General features: G+C 29.4%; 3 protein-coding genes across 4 annotated transcripts; 2 read left to right on the top strand and 1 right to left on the bottom strand.

Moving 5' to 3' along the window:
* The first annotated feature begins 7406 nt into the window (after window positions 1-7406).
* LOC105362705 (elongation factor Tu, mitochondrial-like) lies at window positions 7407-9590 on the top strand. Its single transcript, XM_011500190.1, has 4 exons — window positions 7407-7948; window positions 8340-8711; window positions 9001-9192; window positions 9312-9590. The coding sequence occupies exons 1-4, from the start codon at window positions 7427-7429 to the stop codon at window positions 9588-9590; spliced, it is 1365 nt and encodes a 454-aa protein (XP_011498492.1). The 5' UTR covers window positions 7407-7426.
* Window positions 9591-10225: 635 nt separating this feature from the next.
* blw (ATP synthase subunit alpha blw, mitochondrial) lies at window positions 10226-15374 on the bottom strand. Its single transcript, XM_011499975.1, has 8 exons — window positions 15216-15374; window positions 14669-14782; window positions 13716-14065; window positions 13118-13474; window positions 12275-12656; window positions 11135-11279; window positions 10887-11004; window positions 10226-10537 (listed from the first exon to the last, which is right to left on the bottom strand). The coding sequence occupies exons 1-8, from the start codon at window positions 15273-15275 to the stop codon at window positions 10423-10425; spliced, it is 1641 nt and encodes a 546-aa protein (XP_011498277.1). The 5' UTR covers window positions 15276-15374; the 3' UTR covers window positions 10226-10422.
* A 1596-nt stretch (window positions 15375-16970) lies between these two features.
* Gbeta5 (guanine nucleotide-binding protein subunit beta-5) lies at window positions 16971-20876 on the top strand. 2 transcript variants are annotated; one of them, XM_011499973.1, is made up of 6 exons: window positions 16971-17281; window positions 17924-18127; window positions 18267-18403; window positions 18696-18814; window positions 19267-19624; window positions 20052-20876. In XM_011499973.1, the coding sequence occupies exons 2-6, from the start codon at window positions 18022-18024 to the stop codon at window positions 20379-20381; spliced, it is 1050 nt and encodes a 349-aa protein (XP_011498275.1). In that variant the 5' UTR covers window positions 16971-17281; window positions 17924-18021; the 3' UTR covers window positions 20382-20876. The 2 variants fall into 2 exon arrangements, with proteins under 2 accessions (XP_011498275.1, XP_011498276.1); XM_011499974.1 differs by having other exon boundaries at window positions 16971-17301.
* Window positions 20877-27031: the final 6155 nt, after the last annotated feature.

Below are 27031 nucleotides of genomic sequence, written 5' to 3'. Positions count from 1 at the left end.
GACGTATAAGGATTCTTCACCGTTGCTACCGTCACTGTCGCCGCCGCAACTTAATAACATTAACCGTTTAACGCCGACCGTGGAGTTTATTGATTGATACGAGACCCGTCGCTGCTCGTCTCAACGTTGTCGTCTGACCCCACCTCCTCTTCCGCCCTTACGTCCGCGGACGTTATGTGAATGCACACGAGCCGTGTGCACTCGACAATGAACTTCAGCCGAGAGGTCCTTGATCGGATGAAAGCCTCCGCGCGCTGCATCTTGTGTGCACGCCCTGAAAATGGATCCGCTGGAGCGCTGCCGAGAAACGACTTCGCTTTGAAACTCGTCCAAGTGCGCGATCCGCTTTTAGCTTCGTCTGGCCGCCGCCCTTGTCAGTCAACCCCCCTGATAATAACGGCCAGCATCTTTCGACTCGTTTTGCCAATTGCCTACGCTGCCAAGCTCACCTCCTTATTTCAAACAGAATACAATAGTCGATCATCGATCATTGGAGGATAAATCTCAAATCGACTCTCTCACGAGTCATACGGATAAGATAAAGCTAATAAAATATGGCTCTGGGATCGCTAATGATGCTTCAGTCGGATGACTGTGGTTATTTTGCGCAGGCAGGCGAATACGGTATATTATTTGATAGGTTTCATTGCCAGAATGTACAAAGTCTTTGTATGGAATACCAGGTTCAAAGTTCCGTAATTTTAGTAATCAAGAATCCGTTGTGGATTCAACGACGCAAGGGTGCCGGTACGATTATACGAAATTTGGATAATTATTTAATCGATGGCTTTTGAAATTACGGCACTTTTTCTCTGCAACTCTCAACTACCAATCAAATTATTATGTTTACTGCTATAATACTAATACTTGATAAAAGGATTTTTTATATAAATTGATTTAAAAATTTGTTTTTACATAAGCTCAAGTATAATAAATATAATCTACATAGTTTTTTCCCGTAGTTACTATTTACGTGGTATAACATTATGGCCAACGCATTAGTACATTAGCTTGATTCTTTTATAGCATTTCAGATAATTCACTAATCGTAATAATTACAGATACAATTAAATACAATTAAAGATACAAATTATATATATATATATATATATATATATATATCAATGCAAGAAATAATAATAATGCCTATTTTTAAGTTATAAGGATCAATTATGTACAATAAAGAAATTTAATTAACTCTTCTAGATATACTACAATTACTTTGGATTTTATTAACAGATAATTATAATAAAATCCTTTAATACTCTTAATAAATTACAAAAATTAAGCTTTTAATGACGATGTATTGAAAATTATAGTACTATAAGTTTCTGTTTTATTATGAAAAAGGCATAATGGCTAAAATTTAAGTAAATTAATTTTTTGTATCGAGATTCACCTATAATGACAAAGAGTTAATTTATTCAGATATCCTAAAGAATATTTATATTTTATTAGGTATTTGGCTTAACAAAATATTATCATATTGAAAAATATAATTATTGGATAGATATACTGTAATCGTTTTTATTCGTAGTATATAAATAATATACTTGCAGCGTCAAAACTTAATATAAGTAATAAAAATAATTGCATTATAAGAATTTAATGTTGAAATGTAATTAATCATATTAAGACGACATTATTAATCTTTAAATTCTAATGGTTTATTACATTTTCTTTTAAATTACTATAAACATTTTATTTTTTGCACATGTACGTTTTTCCTTTAAGCCATGTGTACACTTATACGTTTCTATCATATTTAGCAATTTAAAGTCTATATAAAATTATCTAAATGAAATTTCATTATTGCATGATTACCAGTCACTTAATAGGGGGTTTTTCTTTACATTCTCGCCGATTATATATATATACATATATATATATATATATATATATATATATATATGTATATATATATAATCGGCGAGAATGTAAAGAAAAACCCCCTATTAAGTGACTGGTAATCATGCACGTGTACTTAAATATTTATAAATAATACATGTTTTGCACCGATAAAGTTGAACGGATATTTACTATCTATTGATCTGTTATTTGATAAGAGTACACAAAAGGTGTGACGTCAAATCGTTTTCTTTTATCACGGATATAAAAGTTGTAGATTCCCTGTATTTTTGATATTTGTGTTAATATGAATAATAATAATATCTTGTAAACCAATAGCATTTTACAATGTTTAGGACTACAATTATACGTGAAGCGTCATATGTCATTGCAATTTAGTAAATTTTTTATATTTGTCACAGTGCCACGCCGAATCTTTGGCACAATAAATTACAGTGTAAATAAATGTGTATGTCGAACTTAATTTAATATTTGTTCAAATAAAGTTGAACATTAAATTTTACAAATTTTTTTAAAATTGAAATTATATAAATAGAATTTATATATATTAATATAAAACTATCATCGAGTGAAATTATAAAAACTAAATTTATTATTTATCGTAATGGTCTTTAATGCTTTAATATTTAACTTTTTTTTGGATTAAACATATTTTAAAACAACATCGTTGTATATGTAAGGTAAGGCATGGCGATTTGCCAAGTTAAATAGAATTCGGTATTAGTAGTACTTGGGATGGATGGCTGTTCACTCAGTCGAGGGAAATTGAAAATTCGTATTTCTAATTGTTATCAACCATACCCAGAAATATGACTCACTTTCAGCCGTTTTACCATACGAAAATTTATAAAATAAGTCCGTTTAATTATTTAAGAATTTTTTTAATAAATGAAAAAAATGTTGAAGTTGGGGAAAATAAAATTTACATTTACACTAAATATAAAGGTAATGTATGAATGTAGGGCAGAAATAATAAATTTAGCAAATTATTTAAACGTCAATAATATAAATAATAAATTTCGCACTCCCGAATTAATTTTTTATAAATATTTACAAGCTTATGTTCGGTACTTTATAAATTTAATAAATTGTACTTTTTATTTTGCAAAAAATTTTCAATCTATTTAATATTACATCATCGTACGAGAAATTTTATATACTAAACATTTGTAAATACAACATAGTCTTTTAGAATTTATTTGTAGAATTATATTTTTCCAATTAATTTGATTGAATAAATGATTATAAATGCAATAACACTGTTAAATTATTCTGAATTTTCAGAATATAAACATTCTTAAAATTAATAGTAAAAACTTTTTATCAATATGAGATAGCTTTATAGTTTATATTGTTTATTATTCTTCTTCAAATAATCAGAATAATTATTAAATAATAATTTGAATATCTTGACTGTCTTCATAAATTATCATTTAGGTGTACAATAAAACCAATATAACAAGCAATATAATTGATTTTAATGATGTCTGTAAAAGCTTTTCTCTTCATAAAATTGTGTAAGAAATACTTTTAGTAATTACTCAATTATTTAAGAAATATTGTATATAATTAAAAATAATTATCACTGTTTTTGTAATAACTTGTAAAATCAGTAAAGTTTAGTATATATTCCAATCGTTAAAATCTTTAATAATACAGAAAATGATAAATTCCATGCATATATTCAATATATTACTTATAATTTTATCATTTTTTATTAACTAAAATAATGGAATTTTAATGAGGTATGATTGAAAAGAAATTAAATGTATTGATAAGAAGTAATCAGTAAAGATACATTTAATCAAACCAAAAAATTTTTATAAAAAGATATTGTATTAAATATAATTGATTTTTTTAATGATAAATCTATTTCTAATTAACATAATAAATAATTATAACATTATGCTGCGATATTAAGTTCTGTATATATTAAATATAATAATAATAATATCAATTACTGTTAATCATGAAAAATTAAGCTTGTAAAAGCTAAGGATTTAAAATCATTGAAATAATGGACTTAGCTTGTGAGGAACCATTTATACGTACAATATATTATTCATTGTCATATTAATATTATATATAATCTCATACGTTCAATGATAATTCAAAAGATATAATTAATATGAACTTTAAAAACCATCTGCTAATAATTTGAAATTACTACTAAATGTATAATAAAGAATGTTATATTAAACCCATAAATTATCCTAAAAAAATATAAAGTTTTGTAGATGTACAATGAAATAATACAATGTAATGCACAAGGGAGGTTAAAAATATATGTTAAACATATATGTTAAAACAATCACTATCCATACAAATAATTAAGCTGAATTACTGAAGAATAACGTTTGCATAAGAACTCATGGATAGATAAATAGATAGAAAAATGTTTAAATAATTTTGACAGTTTCATAGTAGGATGCTCTTTTTACATGATACCAAATAAAATTTGGAATTTAGAATTTATATGATAACTTGTCTGAAAATCTCAAAATTCTCTACAAATGCTTATAAATGAAGAAATTGGGTAACTCTCTATTCGTAAACACTTTGGAGCGTGACTCGCATTTACAATGGCACTATTCGAGATTCTCTCTCTTGCTCTTTTCCAGTTATTAAAGAGAGCGACAATAAGATATATACGCGATGCAACAACAGCAGGCAGCATAAAGAGAATGACGGAAGTGAAATTGGACACGAACGCAATGAGAAAAGGGAGACTTTTGGAGGAGAGTCGTAAAAAAGAAAAGAAAAGAAATGTATGTAAAACGTTGAACCACGCGACAGTCATTTCTCTTTTCTTTCTCTCTTCATTTGGGTGTATGAATTGGGTAGCGTACGAACCTCGCCTTTCTCTCTCTCTCTCTCTCTCTCTCTCTCTCTCTCTTTCTCCATCACTCTATCTCTATCTTTCCCGCTGTCTTCTCGCTCTTGTAAATAAAGGGACACCTTACACACGGGCCACCGTATCTTCGCGCGCGCACTTCACCATGCAAACTTACCTTCTTTCGGCAAATTGGAAAGAATCGCGTCGGACTGGCGGAGAGTCGCTTTGACAGACCAAATATCGAAAAGAGATCGAGCGACGGGACACACGTAAATGCAGCTCTCCTCTTCTCCCAGAGCGTGCACGTAACTCTCCTTTAGGTGTGCGCGCGGCCTCGAGCGTAGGGGATGAGTTCACGAGTACGCGAGGACGGCGACAGCGATGATGACGGCAACGGATAGTCGTCAGGCAACCATAAGCCCATTCGTTCGCGCATAAACCGATGACGGCACTAGTTACTGATGGATGACTGACTGGATTCAGACACCACTCAATCCAGCGAACACCTTACACTGTGTGCGGCATGTACGTGCGCGCACACACTTATGCGCATACGCGCTCACCCACACTCATATGCACACACACACACACATATATATATATATATATATATATATATATATATGTATATATATATATGCGAGTATGTGTATATTCACTGCATATGTATGTAGATGCGTTTATGCATGCGCGTATAGAGAGCTCTCAAATGCGTGGCTGCGCGTCGGTGTGCGAATGTGTATGCATATATGTATATGGCTTTTGCTCCCGAGGCTGGTGGCTCCGTGTTTTTGCTCCTTCTACACTTGCTCACTTTGGCCGTTCGCTTGCTTTCCTGCTATCTTTCCTTATCTTTACCAAACTAGTACAATGCACACCGGACTTATGCCTCTATGCTTTTTAATGCTGTGAGAACGAATGAACGGCTCGAGGAGAAGTGTACATGTTAAATCGAAACGAAATTAAGTTGCAGCTTAGTTATTAGGTGGCGCAACGATCTTCGTCTTCATTCAAATTCACTGGAATAAATTCGAACGGATTTCGAGACTTGCAATCTGATCGACGAATGCCGCTTGTCTGTTTAAACAACAGCTTTATCAGAATGTAAAAGCGAAGGTAAAAGTGAGGAAGTAAAATTACCGAATCTGCCTGTAATTAAGAAATACGATTGAAAATTGTTGTAATGATTAATTCCATATGTATTCCCCTTAAATTCATTAGCGAACGCGCGGAATTATTACGAACTTTCTCGGCATTACACTTTTACAAACGAAATAATAAAGAAACACACGCCAGTTCAACAAATTAAACGAATCATAAGCTTTTACTTGGAATTCAAATTATATTCGGGAATTACATTGGATTCAATATTGTTTTTGAAAAATTTTTTAAAAAAAAAAAAAAAAAAAAAAAAAAAATAATCTTTCTTTTTTATAATATCGAAATAAGTAATTCGAAGTTGCTCCTTCAGCGCCAATAAAAACAATTTTTTTCCATCTCCTAATTCCATTATGTACTAGACGTTTTTTAAAACTTCTCTATTTTAAACGCATAGTCTATTTGTTCTTCGATTTACTTTCATTGGCCAGTTTAAGTGCAATAGACGTAAATCGATTTAGCGTAATTCGTGGTTATATGGTTGGTAAAAAATAGCATCTTGATTTTTAATGATATGTAATGTGTATTATGATTCAAGCCGAATTGCACACAAGAATGTATTATAATTAATTGCAGTTAAAGCATTAATTAAAAATTGAAAAATTAAAATTGACGGTCAATATCTTCATGCCAATTTCAATCACTTAAGCACTATTCTATATCGCGAACTCAAATACTACATATATACATATATATGTGTGTATATATATATATGTGCGTGCGCGGGTGTGTACGCGCGTGTGTGTATATAAATTGTTAAAATATTATTACAAATAAATGCATATGAAAACTGTACAAGCATCGAAGGGTTTATCTTTTAATTTTTAACTGTTAATATTAGATTCGAATTTTCGTGCAACTTGCGAATGTTCGAGGATAATTGTCGAGCATGCGTAGATGTTCTATGCCGGCGATATTTCTCCTGAGAAAAATAATTGCACGTTTCTTTTAAAGAAATATAATTTGTCTACTCACATACTCGTAATGTTATAATGTGAAAATATTTGTCGAAGTTGGAAAAAATATAAGCTTAGTTGTTAATTTGCAAAGTGCATTTTCAAATTGTATATTATTACTATTTATTTTTCCTCACATTTTTCATTGCAAATATCAGAAATTAGTCTTTTTTTGTTGTTGCAATTTTATCACGGAAATTGAACTTCATTTTTCAGCATAATTATAATATTATTATAATATAATGAATTTATTTACTGTACTAATGTGATTTATTATGAGAGTTTTTATCTCATGTTGTACTTATCCTTCACTATTCAAAAAGTAGCACCAATAAATTCAGAATATTAACAGAATTTATGATTTGACAGAAGCAGAACAGTTAAAGAGCTATAAAAGTTTGTAATATTATATTCAACATTGTAGCTTGAAAGGTTTAACACGATAAATATTTATTTATCTATTTTATTTTTTATTGAGTATAATTATGAATTAATAATTGTTTTGCAATGAAACTTAATGACTACAATTAAAAGAATTTAACAAAGTAGTTTCATTTCAATAAGCTTGCTAGAATCTGTAGAATTTATAGAAATCTGACGTGATAACATGTTATCATTAAAAATAACTGTACCTTTGAATTATTTAAGATTACGGAAACTTTACTTTATGCACAAGTGTATTAATTCATTGCAACGATTAAGTGTGAACTATGTAAATCATTGTTTTTATTCCCAAGAAATTAAGGACGTGTGTAACGTAGGGACGATTGGGCATGTTGATCATGGAAAAACTACTCTTACAGCTGCTATAACAAAATATTTGTCAGATAAATACAAAAATTGCAAATACATGAGTTATAGCGAAATTGACAGTGCACCTCAAGAAAAAACTCGCGGTATTACCATTAATATTGCCCATGTTACCTATCAAACAGAAAAAAGAAGATACGCACACGTCGATTGCCCTGGACATATGGATTTTATTAAAAATATGATTAGTGGAACATCACAAATGGATGGAGCAATTTTGATCGTTGCAGCTGATGATGGTATAATGCCACAAACCGTGGAGCATGTTATATTGGCAAAGCAAATTGGAATTGAAAAAATTGTTGTTTTTATTAACAAAGTAAGTAACTTTTTAAATATTTTAATAAATTAATTGATTTTATTATATTTATTATCATGGTTATGATAAATTTTTCTAAAATTATCTCCTAGAATTTTTATATTTATTTATGTGATTGGGTTAGATAGTAAACTTAAATTATAATCTTAATAATTTTATATTCAAACTTTGCATGCGAATGGATTATGAAAAATTGTATTCTGAACTTCATAAGTATTAATATTCATAAGTATTCATAAGTATTAAAATATTAATAAAAGAAAAATAAAGACAAAAAATTTTTACAATAATTATTTGAATTTATTAAGAAGTTTATAAGAGTGTTAAATATTTTATAATAAATATTATAATTTATCATTTACTAAAAATTAATTCTTTTTTATTTATATAGGCGGATCTTGTGGATGAAGAAACATTATATCTTGTAGAAATTGAGATTATAGAGTTGTTAGAAAAAAATGGTTTTAATATCACACAAATTCCTATAATAAAAGGCTCGGCATTATTAGCCTTAAATGAAAATACATCGGAATATGGAATGCCCTGTATACAAGCATTGACCGATGCTATTGACAAACATATTCCGACACCCCAAAGGGATTTTCAATCTCCATTCCTTCTCCCAATAAGCAACTTTTTCAATCTACCAGGACGAGGTACTATTGCAATTGGAACTATTCAAAGGGGAATTATTAAGAAAGGAATGGAAGCAAAACTTGTAGGATATGATAGTTCTATAAAAACTTTTGTCAATGACATTCAGGTATTATGTTTAATTTTTAATGTAAAATATTCTATATATAATAAAAAAAGTTTAATCTTTGGCTAATATATTTTACAATATCATGAATGTTGAGAAACAAAAATATATATTTAGAAAAATACAGAACTTAGAAAATTATTAAAAGGTGTATAATTATTACATAGTTAATAATATGCATATTTACAAATTATTATTTTACTACTCTTATTATTAAAATCATTGAATGGAAGTTGCGAATAATATTATTATTAAACAAGAATAATTTATAAGACTGTTTTTAATTTCTTAGATTTTTAAAGAATCAAAGTCAGAAGCAGCAGCAGGAGAAAATGTTGGTGTTTTATTAAGAGGAGTGAAGATGTCAAGTATTCGTAGAGGAATGTGGATTTGTGGAAAAAATTCTGAAAAATTCAGCAATCACTATGAAAGTCAAATTTATTTACTAGAGCCGAGTGAAGGTGGTAGACATAAACCACTTCCAGTAATTATTACTTTTAATTAATTATTATTAATTCATTCTCATTGGAAAACATGAGATACGAATAAATATATGAATTGAAAAAATATAAGAAAATATTAACACATATTATATTTTTTTAGCAATTTGGTTCTTGTCTCATGTTATATAGTTCAACTTGGAATATCTATACTAGATTAGATATTTTACTACCAGAGGGTACAAAGATGTTAATGCCTGGTGAACAAGCTTGTGCAAGATTAATAATGCGCGATAGAATGCCAATGTTATTACATCAGAATTTTACAATACGAGATTTAAAACGGACTATTGGATCTGGTAAAATAAGTAAAATTTGCGAGCCTCTCGAGTTCAATAAAAAGAAAATGAACAATATAAATTTGTCTCTTGCTGCTGTTTGAAGATTTATAAAAATGTTAACATTGCGGAATTGTTTGTAATAATTGTTATTTTTAAATTAAGTTTAACGATATTTATGTATTTAAAAAGGATAGAATAAAAGACAGTTTGTAATTTTATAAAATTAAATTTTTAAGACTTACTACCATTATTTCGTTATATTTATTTAAGTAAATTTTATTAATTTTGATAAATAGTATTTTATTGGGTAAAATGTGAAATCGCTCATTTCTGCGAATTAAGAATTAAGAATTCAAAGCATTAAATTAGGCAATCTTGGATAATTTTATAAATAAATACGTTTGTGCATCACTTACTTTTATAAGCAAAATGCAAATAATTATGATTAGTTTATCTATTTGTAACATGTAAAATCTTTATAAAAAAAGAAGAAAAAAATAGATATATTTATTAACGAATGCCTGTACTTATTCATTAATAAATATAATTAATTCAATGATTAACATTGTTTTGTATTTTCTTTTTTTTTATTTTACAATTACTAAAGTAATCAGAATACAATGATGGGTATCTACAAAAAGGCTTCCTCTTTCTTTTTTTTTTACGAAATAATTGATACGTTTATTAAAGAACCAAAATGTAATGTATTAACAGATGTATATGGCTATCGAATTTCTTTTTTTTCGAATGTGGAATTAGTTTATTTCTTTTTTCTAGATTTTATGTCTTATGAATGGCTTTAACATAGATGTACATAGAGAATATTCACAGTCAATCCTCGAAATATAAAACGCATACATAAGTTTCGGCAGTAACAACAATTGTTGTAGCTAAGTAATTGAGTGAGTTCTCAGATGTTTTGACACTTGGAGCTTATGATGTAAAGGTGGCTACGAAATCAGAAACGAGAGTCTTCAATTTAGCATCTGTTGCTTCACTAATGACATTTTCTTTTGCAATTGTAGCCAAAAGGTCTTTTTGTGTTGATCTGAAAATGTATTTTTAGTTTAGTCATTTTCACATTACTTTCAATCCTCGTTTCATTTAATAATGAATTTCAACACTTGATACGTATCGTTATAAATAAATAAATATATATATATATATATATATATATATACAAAATGGAATAGATAATTAATAAAATATCGTTAAAATAAATATAAAAAGATCAATAAGTGGTGTTAAATTTTTTAAGAACTTTAAAAAACAAACTATAAATTATTAATATTCTTCTCAAAGGCTTTGCTGTTATAATTTTATTTTATTTTATTACTTAATAGCAGAATTATGTAATTTATGTATGTAAATATGTATTACAATAACAAGTCACTTACCGAATATGTGCAAGGAATTTTTTTTCAAAGTCAGTGATTTTGGTAGGGTCTAATTTGTCGAGGTGTCCACGGACACCGCAGTAAATGACGGCGACCTGGTCTTCAATGGACATGGGCACTAAAGACATAAGAAGGGTGAAATGTTATTCTGAATTTTTCAAAAAATATCCCGGCTTGCGAAATCATGGCTTCTCGTAGATTTAGAGATTGTGAGCCGGGGACAGTGGGAAACGGTCATCGATATTTACCATACTGTCCTTGTTTCAATAATTCCGTAAGACGGATACCACGGCTAAGTAGTTGTTGGGTGGCTGCGTCCAAATCAGAACCAAATTGGGCGAAGGCTGCCACTTCACGATACTGGGCCAACTCCAATTTCATGGAACCAGCGACCTAGACGAATAAAAATTAATTAATCCTCAAATTTCACCCCAATATATGGTCCGTTTAAAAGAGAGAAGCTAATTTTGACAAGTTGAAGAAAATATAGATAACGTTATAATAAGAATAACTCCAAGATGTTTGTATTTGCTGAACTTGAAGAAAGCTCTTGTTCTAAGTTCGTAAGAATAACAGCAAATTAAACGAATTAAATCTATGAAATACTCATATTTCTATAAATCTTAGCTATCCATTGTTTTCCAGTATCGAATCTTAAATAATGTAGATCGTAGAAGATAGAGTTGCAGTTTCCAAATATTATTTTCAAGAATTAGCATCAATAAAGGCAAATAAAATGTAAGACATGAGTGTTTGATTGTACCACGAATGTTTGAAAATCTTACATTGTTTGTCATTTTAAAGTCATGTTAACATACCCGCGTATGTGAATATTAATTAATGCAAATAATATTTGAAAGTAGAGATTTTTTTTTTTAAACGCCACATATGACGTTATTCACCGGGAATTAAAGAGAATTCATTTTATTTACACATGCAGACAATAGTAACTAAACATTGGAGCGAATTATTTAATTTTATTAAAAACCGTATTATATTTGGATGACTCGGGCAACGTCAACTATTTTCTTTTCAATATAAAAACACAAATACGCAAAATGTTACAATTTAGGAAATGTAATGATAATATAATTTTAGTTATAATTTAATGATTATTTTCCCAGTATTTTATGTAAATTTGTAAACTAAATTTAACTGCACAATTCAAAATTTATGATATACAATGCAAAATATAGAAAAAAAAAAAAAAAAAAAAAAAAAAAATTTAAATTACAATGCTAATGGAGTTCTATAAATATCCATAAATCAGTTCTGTTAATAAAGTGTCAAGTAATGAGTGCTCCCTCCAATCGTTTCTATTGGGCTGAAAATTTGACTAATTTGACTAAAAAAAAACAAGCAAAAAGTTAACAAAGAAAAATCAGTACCTGCTTCATGGCCTTGGTTTGAGCAGCCGACCCTACACGGGATACAGAGAGACCGACGTTGATAGCCGGTCGGATACCCTTATAGAACAATTCAGTTTCTAAAAAGATCTGTCCGTCTGTAATGGAGATGACATTAGTGGGAATGTAAGCTGACACATCGCCGGCTTGAGTTTCGATGACAGGTAAGGCAGTGAGAGAGCCGCCACCAAGAGATTCGTTCATTTTAGCGGCACGTTCGAGCAGACGTGAGTGCAGGTAGAACACATCACCGGGGTAGGCCTCACGACCGGGCGGTCGCCTCAGTAGTAAAGACATTTGTCGATAGGCAACCGCCTGTTTCGACAAATCGTCGTAGATAATGAGAGCATGTTTACCATTATCTCTGAAATCATGAACAAATTATATTCAGGTCGCATGCTTATTTACTTACACTTTTCATTGTTCGTGTGAGTTTATGTCCAATTGTGTGAACGTGTAAATAAATTGATAAGACTCGTCCAATTTAATAATTAAATTTTTTTAGTATATTAACAGTGCCAATATAGTAATTTTAATTTATGATTCATAAAATGTCATTAATATTAACAAAAAAATTATTAAATATTATAGAAGGATAGTTTATTCGAATACAAATTATAAGCAAGTTGAGCGTGCTTCATTCGTGAGAGTGTAGTTGTAAAACCCAATTTATAGCAAAATAATTGAATAGGGAATTAAGATGACGTGCGTAGGATGGCATACGTAATTGATTTTCATTGGCTAATGGAAGATGTAATTTTATGATCGAGTACACCATCGATTGGATACGAGTAATTAATATTAAGTATTGTTTATTGTACATACCTGAAGTATTCTCCCATAGCACACCCAGAATAGGGTGCAAGGTACTGAAGAGGGGCAGCATCAGATGCAGTAGCTGAGACAATAATAGAATAGTTGATAGCGCCATTGTCTGTGAGACGCTTTACAATTTGCGCAACGGTGGATCTCTTCTGACCGACAGCTACGTAAATGCAGTACAATTTCTTTTTCTCATCGCTAGCGCTATTGAACCGTTTTTGATTGATAATGGTATCAATGGCCAGGGCGGTCTTGCCAGTCTGCCTGTCACCGATAATCAGTTCACGCTGTCCACGGCCAATAGGCACAAGCGAGTCTACGGCTTTGATTCCCGTTTGCATGGGTTCTCGAACGGACACTCTATTGAAGCGATAACAGAGTTATTGGTTAGGTGTTGTTTAATTTTCGAAAATTTTTAACACAATAAATATTATTTCTATATTTCTAAATATTATTTTTTATTATTCTAATATTATTTTTATATCCATTGTTAATAATCTCAAGAGTGTAGATTTCAACAAAGTAACGATAAGAGTAAATGGTTAAAATTTAAAGAATTTAGTAATATTTATTAAAATATATCTACACGCAAATTACTTACCTAGGAATAATACCAGGAGCCTTTGTACCAATTCGGAATTTAAGCTTATTGTTAAGAGGGCCTTTACCATCGATGGGATTACCAAGGGCGTCGACAACACGACCCAAAAGCTCATCACCGACGGGAACGTCGACGATAGCCCCAGTACGTTTTACGATGTCACCCTCTTTGATGTGCCTGTCATTACCGAAAACGACAATACCAACATTGTCAGGCTCCAAATTCAAAGCCATGCCTTTAAGTCCGGAGCTAAATTCCACCATCTCGTCGGCTTGAATATTTTTAAGACCATAAACACGAGCGATACCATCTCCGATACTGAGCACGCGACCAGTCTCTTCAAGGTTGGTCTACAATAAAATTGAATATTATTTATAACTATCTTCTAAAAATATAATTCTAAAAATATTTAACCCGTGAAAATTAATAAATAATATAATTAAAATATTGCTTAAATGTATATATACTAATTAAATAAGTGATATATTATTGAAAACATTTCTTAATTCTATAGATCCCTAATTACTTTTTACCAAAGATTATATAATATACTCACTGGCATTAAAATACTTTTATATTATTCTTATATGTCTATAAATAATTTTTCACAGAAAATTTGGAAGAAAAATATATATTAAACTTGGTGCATTAGTTTTTTAACTTTATATTTAAAAAAATTATTGCCATTCTCTTATTTTAGGCTAGTCACGTTCTTACGATAATTCCAATAACTAATTATAGATTTATATAAGAAAGGAAAGTAATATTCCATAAATATAAATGTGCAACTTATATGGTTGGGATGAATGATATATTTTAAATATTTAAAGTAAATAAAATCACATCCACGCGCATACATCCTCATAGGTATAATATATAAGTATTTAGATATATAAGTATATATAAGGGCAGTGCAATCGTTGAGGAATCAAATTTTAAATACAGTATCTTACTTTGGTGGTAGTACCCAAAATTCGTTCTTCGAGAATGGATGATAGCTCAGCGGATTTGCGACTGCAGGAGACATGATATTTTCTCGAAGCAACAACAGCAGTGGGCCAGGTCAACTGAAATACAATATATTACACTCGAGGCAATGTATTTGTCGAAACTATTTATTTAAAAATTATCATCTGATCTCTTGCTTCCTTACTTCCTTCAAAATACTTTCAATTCAATTACATAACTTTCAATCTTTATGGCCTATTTTTCTGTGTGTTTATGTAACCTCATTGGTCAAGGCACGGAATTAAATTATCGGCATTTTAAATTACATTTTCTTCGCGTTCCACGATCCCAGAGTAATTATCATATCATCACAGAATTAGAATAGTCAACGAAGACATTAAACTCAAGGAAAACCAACCGGTTAAAAATGGCTTCCATCCGCTACTCCAGTTTTCTCCAATTGAATTAACGAGACGTCTGGGCCACGCCGACTCGCGAGCCCATTTCATTTATTTCATTGAAACATAATAGAGGAGATGAAACAAAGCTTACCTGGCTGTTGGGCAGCTGTTTCGCTACCGAAGCTGCAAGACGTACGGTCAATAATGCCATGACTTTTAATGTTTCGCAGGCAAGTAGAGGCGTCCACTAACCCGGTCAGTGTTTAAAGACGAGAACCTCTTTAAAAGCAGAAGAACTAGAGAACCGCTGCAGCGCCGACTTGTTCCCCCACCAATTCCAGGCTCGATCATTATCTTTCGTCATTCTTACTCCTCCGTTGTTGGGATGCGATACGTTTCGTGCGCTGATTGTACCGAGCATATCAGGAAGTACTATGGATTCCTTTACTTCCCCTATCCGACATTGATTGCCCGGCGACATGTCGAGTTTAGGTTTAGTTGGTTAGAGCCGAGTCTTCCGATTGTGTTTCTCTACTTTTTAAAAATGTCTGTCGAGATAGATGGATCCGATGACTCTGGCAATGAAAGAAAATTTTGGCCAATTATGATTTTCCTTTAGTTCAACGAGCATTATAATCTTACATTCTTTTATTAGAACTTTTGAGAGAGTAATGTGATGTGCGTAGTAACTGACTCGAAGGTGGCTAGTTTGAAATATATTTACTTTTATCAATGCTCGTATTAATAAATTATATAAGTAATAATTGAAATGTTATACTCTTATTAATAAATTATATATGTAATAATTGGAACTACAGTATATTTGGTATTTTGTATCGAAGCTCTTGTTTTTAAAGACTTCAGACTTGGAAAAGTCAATTATATTATAAAAATTATACACCATTGTTAATTGTTTATATAATTGTTGCTATTGACATATAGACAAGTGAAAGTCAACGAATGATATTTTTCCTCAATATCTATTGACATATATCAAGTAGAAACACACAAAAGTTATTAATACGAGTTATTTGTAAATAGCTTGACAAAATGATCGAATTAAATTATTCTTTAGAAAATTGATTTCAATTACCATAATTTTCTTTGCATTAATTATCCATTGTTGCTGTTGTTGTTGTTGTCGTCGTCGTTGTTGTTCTCGTTGTTGTTGTTGTTGTTGTTGTTGTTTAACAATTATTTAATGAGCAATTAATAATTTATAGATAAATCTCTGATTATACATATCGTGTATGCACTAGTGATGTTTTATAAAAATTGATTGTAGGACAATCAATTAACATTTGGTTAAGAAAAAGTAAGAGATTTTGAAAAGATTTTAATATATCATTTATTTTTATTAGCTAATCTTTATAGCATATTAATGTATTATGCACTAGCTTTCTTTTATTTTATCTTAATAGTTAACTTATAAATTATATAGTTTTATGGCTATTTTGAAAAACTATATCGTAACATTTTCCTTACGAATTTTGAAAATGAAATTGAATTTCAATGTCAATTTTGATGGTTGTGTTATTTTAAAAATCCATCACAGATTAATAATGATCGCTCCTCTCGATACTCAAAAGTCAAGCTTGAATTTTCAATTGAAAAAACGTGTCAAATCCAAACATCACATGTAGTTTCTCATTCGACATTATTGTCAATTTACGGGATTGTGACAGTAATTTGGCCGCCGTTTTTGACAGACGAATTAAAAAGAGTCCGCTACTTCTGTTTGTCGTCTGCCCTCTTGCAGAAACTAACACGACCGACCCGAGGTCCAAGATGGCTACAGTTATGGTGTTTTGATGAAGTATAAGGATTTTCTTCAGCCTACGCCCGTTCTTCATACATTTCCCGTTTCAATTCCAATGACAATAGATCGCATAATTTCTTCGAATGGTAAACTCTGGAAAAAAAGGACAAGACAATAAAATGCTTGGAATAGACTGTTAATATTCGCGACGTGTAACACCGGCACCTGCAGTTTGTTATTCGTGTTTATCGATTGCTCTTCGGTATTTCATTGCTATTGTTTCAGCTAGATTCGCCAATTTCTGAGGACTTTGATATTAAAAAGCATATGTGCACACGTAGAATCGAGGAGTTGATTATTGTGGCAAAATGTCGTGGCGGGCATCGATGGAGAATTTTAGGATTGTCTGCTAGAGCGCAATATCGGATCTCTACGAATTTTACGTGCAATTAATTATTGTAAGCAACGATTTCCCAAGGTGTTTTCATATTTTCATACCGTACTTTACTAACGAAATCTGAAAAGCACATTTTCATTTTTTAATGTAAACAATGCATTTTGTTTATCATACACAGTGTTGTTTTAAAGCTTAAAGTTCCATTTTAATTCTTCCAAAACATATGCTTCACAAGTTACTCAAGCAAATGTAATTTAGAAAAATACTCATTTTTGGACATTATCATATGTGTTTATGCATGTGCGTATATATATTCACATATATATATATATAATGTGTGCGTGTGTGTGTGTGCATGTGCGTATATATATTCACATATATATATATATAATGTGTGTGTGTGTGCGTGCGCGCGCGCGTGTGTGTGTATTATATATATATATATATATATATATATATATATGTATACACAGTGTATACATATAACGATAATAACAATATTGTTTGTAACATGAAATAAAAATCTGTTATCATCTACTTAAATGATATTTATTATATTGTAATATTAAAAGTTCAGGACGATTGATATTTGTTGAACTATAAAATAATAATCTGCATTTTAATTAATGGAAAGCTTTATTAAATTAGATTAGAAGCACAAGGATCGGTGTATTTCTGTTATTTATGATACGCTTGTTTTCAGACTTTACGAGTACAATCTCGATATTGCATTCAAATGGATGTTTTTGACTAAATTACAAGTCTTTTTAATTGCTCTTAATTAATGCTTTTGGTGGGACGATGGACTCTGCTACAGAATTAGAGCATATTGAAAAATTAGCGAAAGAAGCGGAATCTCTTAAAATTCGTCTCGAAGATGAAAGACAAAAACTAAACGATGTTACTCGTAAGTCATATGGATTTATTATAGAAATTAATAGTTTTACAAACTCTTGCCCCTTAAATATTCTCGTTCAATGAGATGAGTTCTATAAGAGGTAAATAATATTATACGCAAGTTTTTGTATTATTATTTTATTTTGTAGTTGCCGCAGTTGCAGAGAGATTGGAACCAATTAGTTGTATAAATGTAAAACATAGACGAGTTTTAAAAGGTCATCAAGCAAAAGTATTATGTTCTGATTGGTCTCCGGATAAACGGCATATAGTTTCTTCATCGCAGGTAATTCTTGGATCAATATAGTTACTGAAAAGTGACCGTATTATGATATTTAGATTATCAAAATAAACGACGGCTTCAATGAATTAATTTATTACTTATACAATTCTTTATCGTCGATAGAGTCAAGTCTGTTTTATCGCTGCATTTTTCTTTAAGACCTAAATCTAAGATACAAATAGATGATTTACTTATATTAACAATTACAAATCTACGTAATTCCTGTTAAATTATAAGATTATCATACACATCTATAAATATATAATTGTATGATTGTATTTTGAATTACAAATAGGATGGAAAAATGATAATATGGGATGCATTTACAACAAATAAGGAACATGCGGTAACTATGCCAACAACATGGGTTATCGCTTGTGCCTACGCTCCAAGTGGACAGCTCGTTGCTTGTGGGTAGGTAATTGAAAATTAAAATGTAACGAATAGTTATTTATTGATATCGCGATGGAAAGATTTTCATTTCAATATTTTCTTTGCAATATTGCCTCGAGTAAGCCTATAGCGTAAATTTTTCTCCCACAATTTCTCCCTCCCATTACGATTTTGCTGCAATCGCTCGCCTCGGCTCATTAATCTTTATCATTACTTTCAATTCCGCTCCATCGTCCTGGCCCCTTCCTTCCTACACTCGACTATAAAAAAAAATTTTCTACAACAATTCACGATATTACCATTTAAAGTGTGCCAGGAGCTCAGGAACAATTATTCATCGGAATATATACATCGCCCATTCCAATGATAACAATCATATTGCATTCCAGCCTACTTTTGTACAGCGGAGGATTCTATGGCCGTTATTATCCATTGTAAATTACATAGCGTTTGCAATATATTAATTTCTATAGTGGCCTCGACAACAAAGTGACCGTTTACCCTCTAAGCCTCGAGGACGACGTATCAACCAAGAAGAAGACCGTCGGCACGCACACGTCGTACATGTCTTGCTGTGCCTTTCCAAACAGCGATCAGCAGGTGCTAACGGGTAGCGGTGACAGCACCTGTGCTTTATGGGACGTCGAGAGCGGACAATTGCTACAAAATTTTCACGGGCACTCGGACAGTGTTATGTCTATAGATCTGGCGCCCAGCGAAACGGGTAATACATTCGTATCGGGCAGCTGCGACAAATTAGTCTTCATATGGGATATGAGAAGTGGCCAGTGCGTTCAGAGCTTCGAGGGACACGAGTCCGACGTCAATTCGGTAAGATTACATGCAAAGACGCCACTCTTGCTAATCCCGGTGCACTGCTCACAAATCTTAAGTCTTCGGTCATTAAGAGAATTATAAAGCGACGGAGATCATTATGAAATTGTGAAATGATCGAAATTCGCCTCGATGAAACATTCGATTATTCAACCATTCGTTCTTCCGTCCCTTCGAGACCCCTCGATATCAATCAATATTATCGTGTAAGCGCATCGCCGCCAATAATGCCAATCCCACTTGACGCGAATGTTCACGAAGACGTGCGAATTTGAGCAGCGTAACGTAATAAATATCGCTCCAGCACCCGCGAGACAGTCGCTTTATAAAAGAGCTTGAATGTTACAAATGTGCTTTGAAGAGCGTATGACTTGGTTCAATGGCTTTCTGTGTACTAATGTATGCCGACACGTTACGATGAAAGGTGCGATTCCATCCAAGTGGCGACGCGGTAGTCACAGGCTCGGACGACGCGACCTGTCGGCTCTTCGATCTCCGGGCCGACAAGGAGGTCGCCGTCTACACCAAGGAGAGCATAATCTTCGGAGCTAATGCAGTGGATTTGTCGGTGAGCGGGCGATTGTTGTTCGCTGGCTATAACGACTACACCGTCAACGTATGGGACACGCTCAAGTGCCAGCGCGTGGCGCTCCTCTACGGCCACGAGAATCGAGTCTCGTGTCTGCGCGTCTCGCCCGACGGCACCGCTTTATCTACCGGCAGCTGGGACACAACATTGCGCGTCTGGGCTTAAATGTTAAGTCAGTCCCGTGACAGGGAGAGATGTAGATCGTCGTTCTTTCGTTTTGACAGGCCTTCGGTTCTAGATGCATCTGCTGCTGATCCAATTATAGGCTTGACAGACTATTGGTTATTGTCCTTTCGTTTAGCGTTTCGCTTTTCGCTATTTCGTTCGTACGTTTTTGTGAAATACCTGCAATTTTACATTCCTCCTGCTACGGCCATATTATTATGGAATTCGATGCTGCTTTCAATAGATTTAGAATAGAATGATATAGAAATGATAGAAACGATGTTCTTAGTTGACGATGGGCTCAGTTAATCCCTCGATCTGGTTCAATCTCGTGCTGGATTACTGTCCTACTGTCCCTAAATAATTCATTAACGTGTATATTTTTTTATAATTATCTGACATTTTTTACATTCGATCAATTCGACGTTTGATGAATAATACCAAGAAAATTGATAATTCGATACATAATTATGTATACCAATAATAATTATTGAAAGTAGCTCTTTAACATTCTGTAATAATGTTAAAAATGATCTACGTCGGCTATATATTTTTACTGTATTGTTTTCCATACGTGAAATCTAGAACACAAACATTTATACGATTGTTATCAATAGCTTTAAAATTATTTTTAAACTATAAAAAGAAATCTAAGTGATATTTATAATATAATAAATATTATTTTATTATTATATGTAATATTATCCACACGTCTAATATATATATATATATATATATTAGAAAAAAAACTGTATTTTTTCATTATAAATTTACTAGTGATACTTTTATAATTTAAATAATATATATTATTATTATTATTATTATTATTATTATTATTATTATTATTGTTGTTGTTGCTGTTATTATTGTTATTATTATTTATAATAACGATAAAGTATTTTTTATCATAGGTTTAGTAGCGACACTTTTATTCTTTACCTAATATATATTATTTAAGAATTATTTACCAACGTCTGATATTTCATTATTATTTTTATATATTTTATTGTTAATGGTGTATTTGCTGTTATATTTGTTTAAAAATATTAAACATTAGATTTAAATTTATTATCGTTATTGAAATTTCTCTAGTTCGACCGTTTGATGAATTTTATTTTAAATTCATTTCATTGCTGGTCGTTAGAATTAGTAAAAGTTCAAATAAAATAGCTTTGAAAAAAATTAATATTTATTTAAAATATCTAATTAAAGATTGACAAATATGACAAGACGTTGAAAAAAAAGTATGTTTCATTTTACTATCATTTAATATTTTATTTAATAATTCAGTCTTTACATCGCCATATAGCTATAAGCATATTTTTTTTCTAATAAGAATTCTGATTTAATTAAATAAAAATTAAGTAATTTAATAAATAGATCGATTGGTTGATCGTTTAGAAAATTCTCGTTTATATAGTAAAATGTCATAGATTAGATGATTTATTAAATTGCTTTTGAAATGGATAAGAAGGGATTATTGTTTTATTAAATTTCATTACTAATCAATTGATTTATCATTACATAATAATTTTCTATGTTAAATGGAACATTTTATAACTCCTTTAACGATGTTTTAATCATTTATTTATAGATAAAAGTCTAACACGAACTTTTTATTTCATAAGAATGTTTTACTCTTGATTTTTCAAAGATTATTTTAAATAGATTATATTTTATATATTTGGCTTAATATTTATTAAAGCTTTTTTTTTTTTTTTATATATATTTTCATAGATGTATGTGCGCATATTGTTAAATTACAAATTATTTTAATAATTACGTAATATTGATATATTTTTCAATAATTGACATAAGATAAATAGATGGAAATTAATAACTCGAATACCTTTTTTATATTTTAGGTGATAAATTATTGCAATATCTGTGAGAGAGAATAATTATTCATGATTTATATACGATTAACGTACACTTTTAATAAAATAATGAGAATTATTTTTTTGGATTTATTTGTTTGTTGATAATATTTTAATTGTTCTATACGAAATTTTATATATAGATAAAAAGTAAAAAAAAAAAATTGTTTGAACATCTTTTGTATGTAATTTAATATAAAAAGGTTAGAAATTTAAAAATTTTATACGTTAATTATTATAATGCTTTTAAATTAATGAGATAATTTGATTAAATTTTTAAACAAAATGCAAAAGCAACGAATGCTGCAATACTTCATTTATTTTACACGCTAGTATTATCAATATTGCTTTCACTATAACAGTAAAATACTTAGTTTGACTCTTTATATTTTTAATTCAAACGTACTTTTGACATCTTAATGAAGATGAGTAAAATAAACAACGAATAAATTGAAGTAAATTTTACATTAACTGCTAAATTATTAAGCTATTTAATCTTATCATTAAAATTGTAAAAGTGTAAATGTATTTAATTTACGCTTTTATTTTTAAGAACTTTGTAGCATTAATTAAATACTGATCTTATTTTTTTTTTCGGGTATTTTTCATTTATTGTACTATTAGCTATTAGTCATTTTGTTCAGATTTATAATCGTTTATTTACTAAAAGATTTACTTTAAATTAGAATATTTTTTAATTTTATAGTTGTCGGTAATAATTTGACCAATTGAAATCTTCATTAGTTATTTATTTTAAAGTCGAAAAATAAGACAATTCCTACTACTAGACAATGAATGTCTTTTTATATAAACAAATTGACGCAATATGGACACTGCCCAATTTGAAGAGAATATACAAATAATAATAAGCTATTAAAATTAAATAGTCAATGTAGTAATTGTTATTTTAATCATATAGAATGTCATTACAATTTTGCTACCTACATTTTAATATGTCCAATGTAACATATTATTATATCAAGCCAAATATTTAAAATTATAAAACCAAATGAAAAAATGATTATACAGTAGAGCCTCGAAAACAACTACTCGTGCATTCAATTAAATGTCTATTTATTTTTCAGAACGCTTGATTTTTTTAGATTTTTTTGTGTTTTATTTAAGTGAGTTGCATTGAACGAATGAATTTATTTCAAATAGTAATTATTCTGCCAAATGAAGTACTTTTAAATATACACTTAATACACTCAATGATTTTGAGAAAATCCAATTGATGTTGTTCGTACATCCATTTCTTTCAACATGAACTAGCGCAACAACTATATTAGTATAATTATAGCAACATTATTGTGGATTGTCACATTTTATTTATCGCGCTTTCAAGCATTGGAGATATACGGAATCGACTAGCATAGAATTTTACATTAGATAACAAGTTGTCGTTAAACTTACTTCATGGCCTTATCGATACCCGTAGCGGGTTATACATTTTCAAAGTCAACGAAAATTTAATGAATACTTTTCTTTTTAGTATCGTTAGATATAATTTATCCATTTTGTTTTACAAAACTGCATTTTACTATGTTATTAAGTAATAACGATATCGTTTACGATCTCTTTTAAGTATTTTCGTTTTTTAATTAAATTTACTATTGCTACGGTGATAATTATTTATCAATTTACCGTGACATACAATAATTTATAAATAACATTAATGAATAATGGAAATTCAATTTAATTTAATATGGATCATCATTTTTCGTTATTACATACACGCTAATGACTATGTACCAATTGTAAATGTCTTTCAAATTTTAGGATCCCAGTGCTTTAGAGATTTTATTTATTAAGCATCGTAAAACGTCAGGAATAATTGTTAATATTATTTTGATTTTTTTGTCTTTTCTAAGTAATAATGTCTAAATTGATATCCATCCGTAGACGTGGATAGTAATCATATTGGTTAGATATATTATAATTTAATATTTCCTTTTAATGTACCATACGTTTATTTATTCTATATCGTAGATTATATTTAATAACGTTGTATTGAAATCATATGTAATACTAAAAAAGTATTTTACAAGGTAATCGTTCGATCATTGATTTTATCAGACAGGAACGTCTATTGATATCGATAAACAACAAAAGATTTACATTTTTCATTATAAATATTTTTATATTTGCTCATTTTATTGGAGTAATGAGCATTGTATTGATTTATTAATGTAAATCCTTAGACACTTAGAAGTTAATTATAATAAAGTTAAGCGGGCATAATTAATTAATTAACTTTACTAAGTGCTTTATTTGATATGATAATATTGAATAATTTTTTTTCTAACAAGAATCAGCTAGTGATTTTTATTGATATTTTGAAAATTAATATATTTGTTATACTGTTCAATTGGTAAATCTGTGCATTAACTTATAATCCCAAATTTTTTTTAATCAACAATTATTTATTATGATTATCTCGAACTTTACTATGTATTGCCAAAGATAAAACTATATTCATATCATATGAATACAATGTGCAAAGTAATTTATTGAATGATATCATACAGATAAACAAATTTATATTTATAAACTAACATGGTAACAAATTGAGTTTGAAATTTTCCAAAACATGGTGAGCTCTAAATGGAATTATTTTATTTACATCGTAATTATTTAACATATAAGAAGTTTGTTATTCTTACTTTTTTATTTTTTTTTTTATAGTACAGCTTTTAACATTGCTCGCCTATATAAATCGGTTACAAAGTTCAATATTTCTTTATCGCTATCTAAAATTAAATGGTATAAATTTCTTTTAATAAAAGTAACTATGTGAATTTATCAATTTATTATTTAGTACACAAGATATGTCGCACACATGCACGCATAATATAAAAGAATCATTTAATAATATGAGTTAGTTATGTATAAAAGGCATAATACAATAATTTAATTATTGATACCAAAGTTACAATATTGTCTTCATATATGAAATGTTTAAATAGCATTTAGGTGCATCACTCGTTTGAAACAATCATTTTTATAAAAGTATTAAAATTATTGTAATTCTTTTGTTTAAGAAAAAATTTTAAATGCCCCAAAAGCTAGTCGTAGTTATAAAAGATATAAAAATTCTAAACATTTATATAATAAAGTGAATAGTTGACATTACATATTAAACAGTGGTTATATCGAGGAGTTTTATGGAGCAAAATTTTTAAAAACAATTTCAAGATATAAAGACTTGTGTTCATTTTAAATTTATTAAATAAAAACGTTTCATAAAAATTATTTTTAAATAGCTATTTAATGTTAAGTTAATATTAAGTTTTGAATAAATGTTCAATTAATCTGAGGGAAATGCAGATTAAAGTAAAACGTACTAATATTATTTTCTTTGATTAACTATTGCATTTTAGAAAATGGTAAGACAGGAAGTATTATTTATAAATTATTTTGATTACATGTTTTAATATATACAAAGTCACAAGAAATTGCGTAATAAATATAACAATGAAATATAATGATAAAAGTGCACAAAAAATTGCGTAATAAATATAACAATGAAATATAATGATAAAAGTGCACAAAAAATTGCATTTAACGTATAAGTGAGATTATAAATAAATTATAAAAGAATATAGGAAAATATAAATAAATATACATATAGTGACATACGCTCTTTGTTCAACATGGTGAGAGGGTCGATAATATTTATGTCCCTGATGAAAATATTTTTATTCAAAATTTAATTTCCTTACAATGTCTTTTAGGACTATTGCAATTCCGTCATTGTATTAATAAACGAACTTTTTAAATTAAAGATATTTTATGGATAACATAATTATATGAAAATAAATGCGTATGTAGAATATTTAATACAAAATAAATTACTCACTGATACACCTTGTTTTCATATAAATTTAATAAAAATATTTCCATTAGAGGTAAGACTCAAGACTGCCGCTAAAGTCAAAGGACATGTGAAGGGCGAAAAAGATAATTGATATTGTTATAACCGTCGATAAAAATGTAGAGTGTTCAGTATAATAGCGATCGAATGTACATGAATTAAATAAAATATAAAAAGAGTGAACCCCGATCAAAAAAAAAAAAAACCTATATTATGTCCTAATCAGCGAAGCTGAAAGTTGCGCTTAGGCTGGTCCTAATTTATAGGTCTTTTGGACAATAGACGTACACATTCCCGTTATCGATCTTTGGATAACATATTAACAGAAAAAATTATGAAACAAGTCTCAGAATTGATATATCTAAGTAAACAATAACGGGAATTTAGTAAGCACAATGTAAAAACGTATTTCTTTGTAATCAACTTTTGTTTTATTAGTCATTAAAATTACGTTTTTTCTTTTAGCGTTCTTATGCAATTAGTAGGTAAATGTGTAATGAATTTTACAATATTTTCTCTGTATTAAAGAATAGTATTTTAATTTTAGTATTCTGTGTATTTTAAAGACATGTTATATGATAATATCTTATCTGTTATAATTCACAACTGCCACATCATTTATAAAAGTAATACTTTTCCATAGATTAGAATGAATAAAACTATGAAGTATCAAATTAATTAATAATTATTGCATTTTATTTAATATCATATATCCATCAATAAAAATTCTAAAAAATATAAAATATACTCATTAACATATTTACCAATCTTTGTTTTTTTTTTTTAATAAATATTAATTTACTTTAAATTTTCGTTAAATACATTAAAAATATTCATTTTTAATTTAACAATGTTTTAAACTTATCAACCATTTTATTACACATACAATTTTATTATAC

Source organism: Ceratosolen solmsi, unplaced genomic scaffold (assembly GCF_000503995.2).
Source record: "Ceratosolen solmsi marchali unplaced genomic scaffold, CerSol_1.0 scaffold41, whole genome shotgun sequence".
Taxonomy (NCBI): domain Eukaryota; kingdom Metazoa; phylum Arthropoda; class Insecta; order Hymenoptera; family Agaonidae; genus Ceratosolen; species Ceratosolen solmsi.
This window is presented reverse-complemented; position numbering and strand designations above follow the sequence as displayed.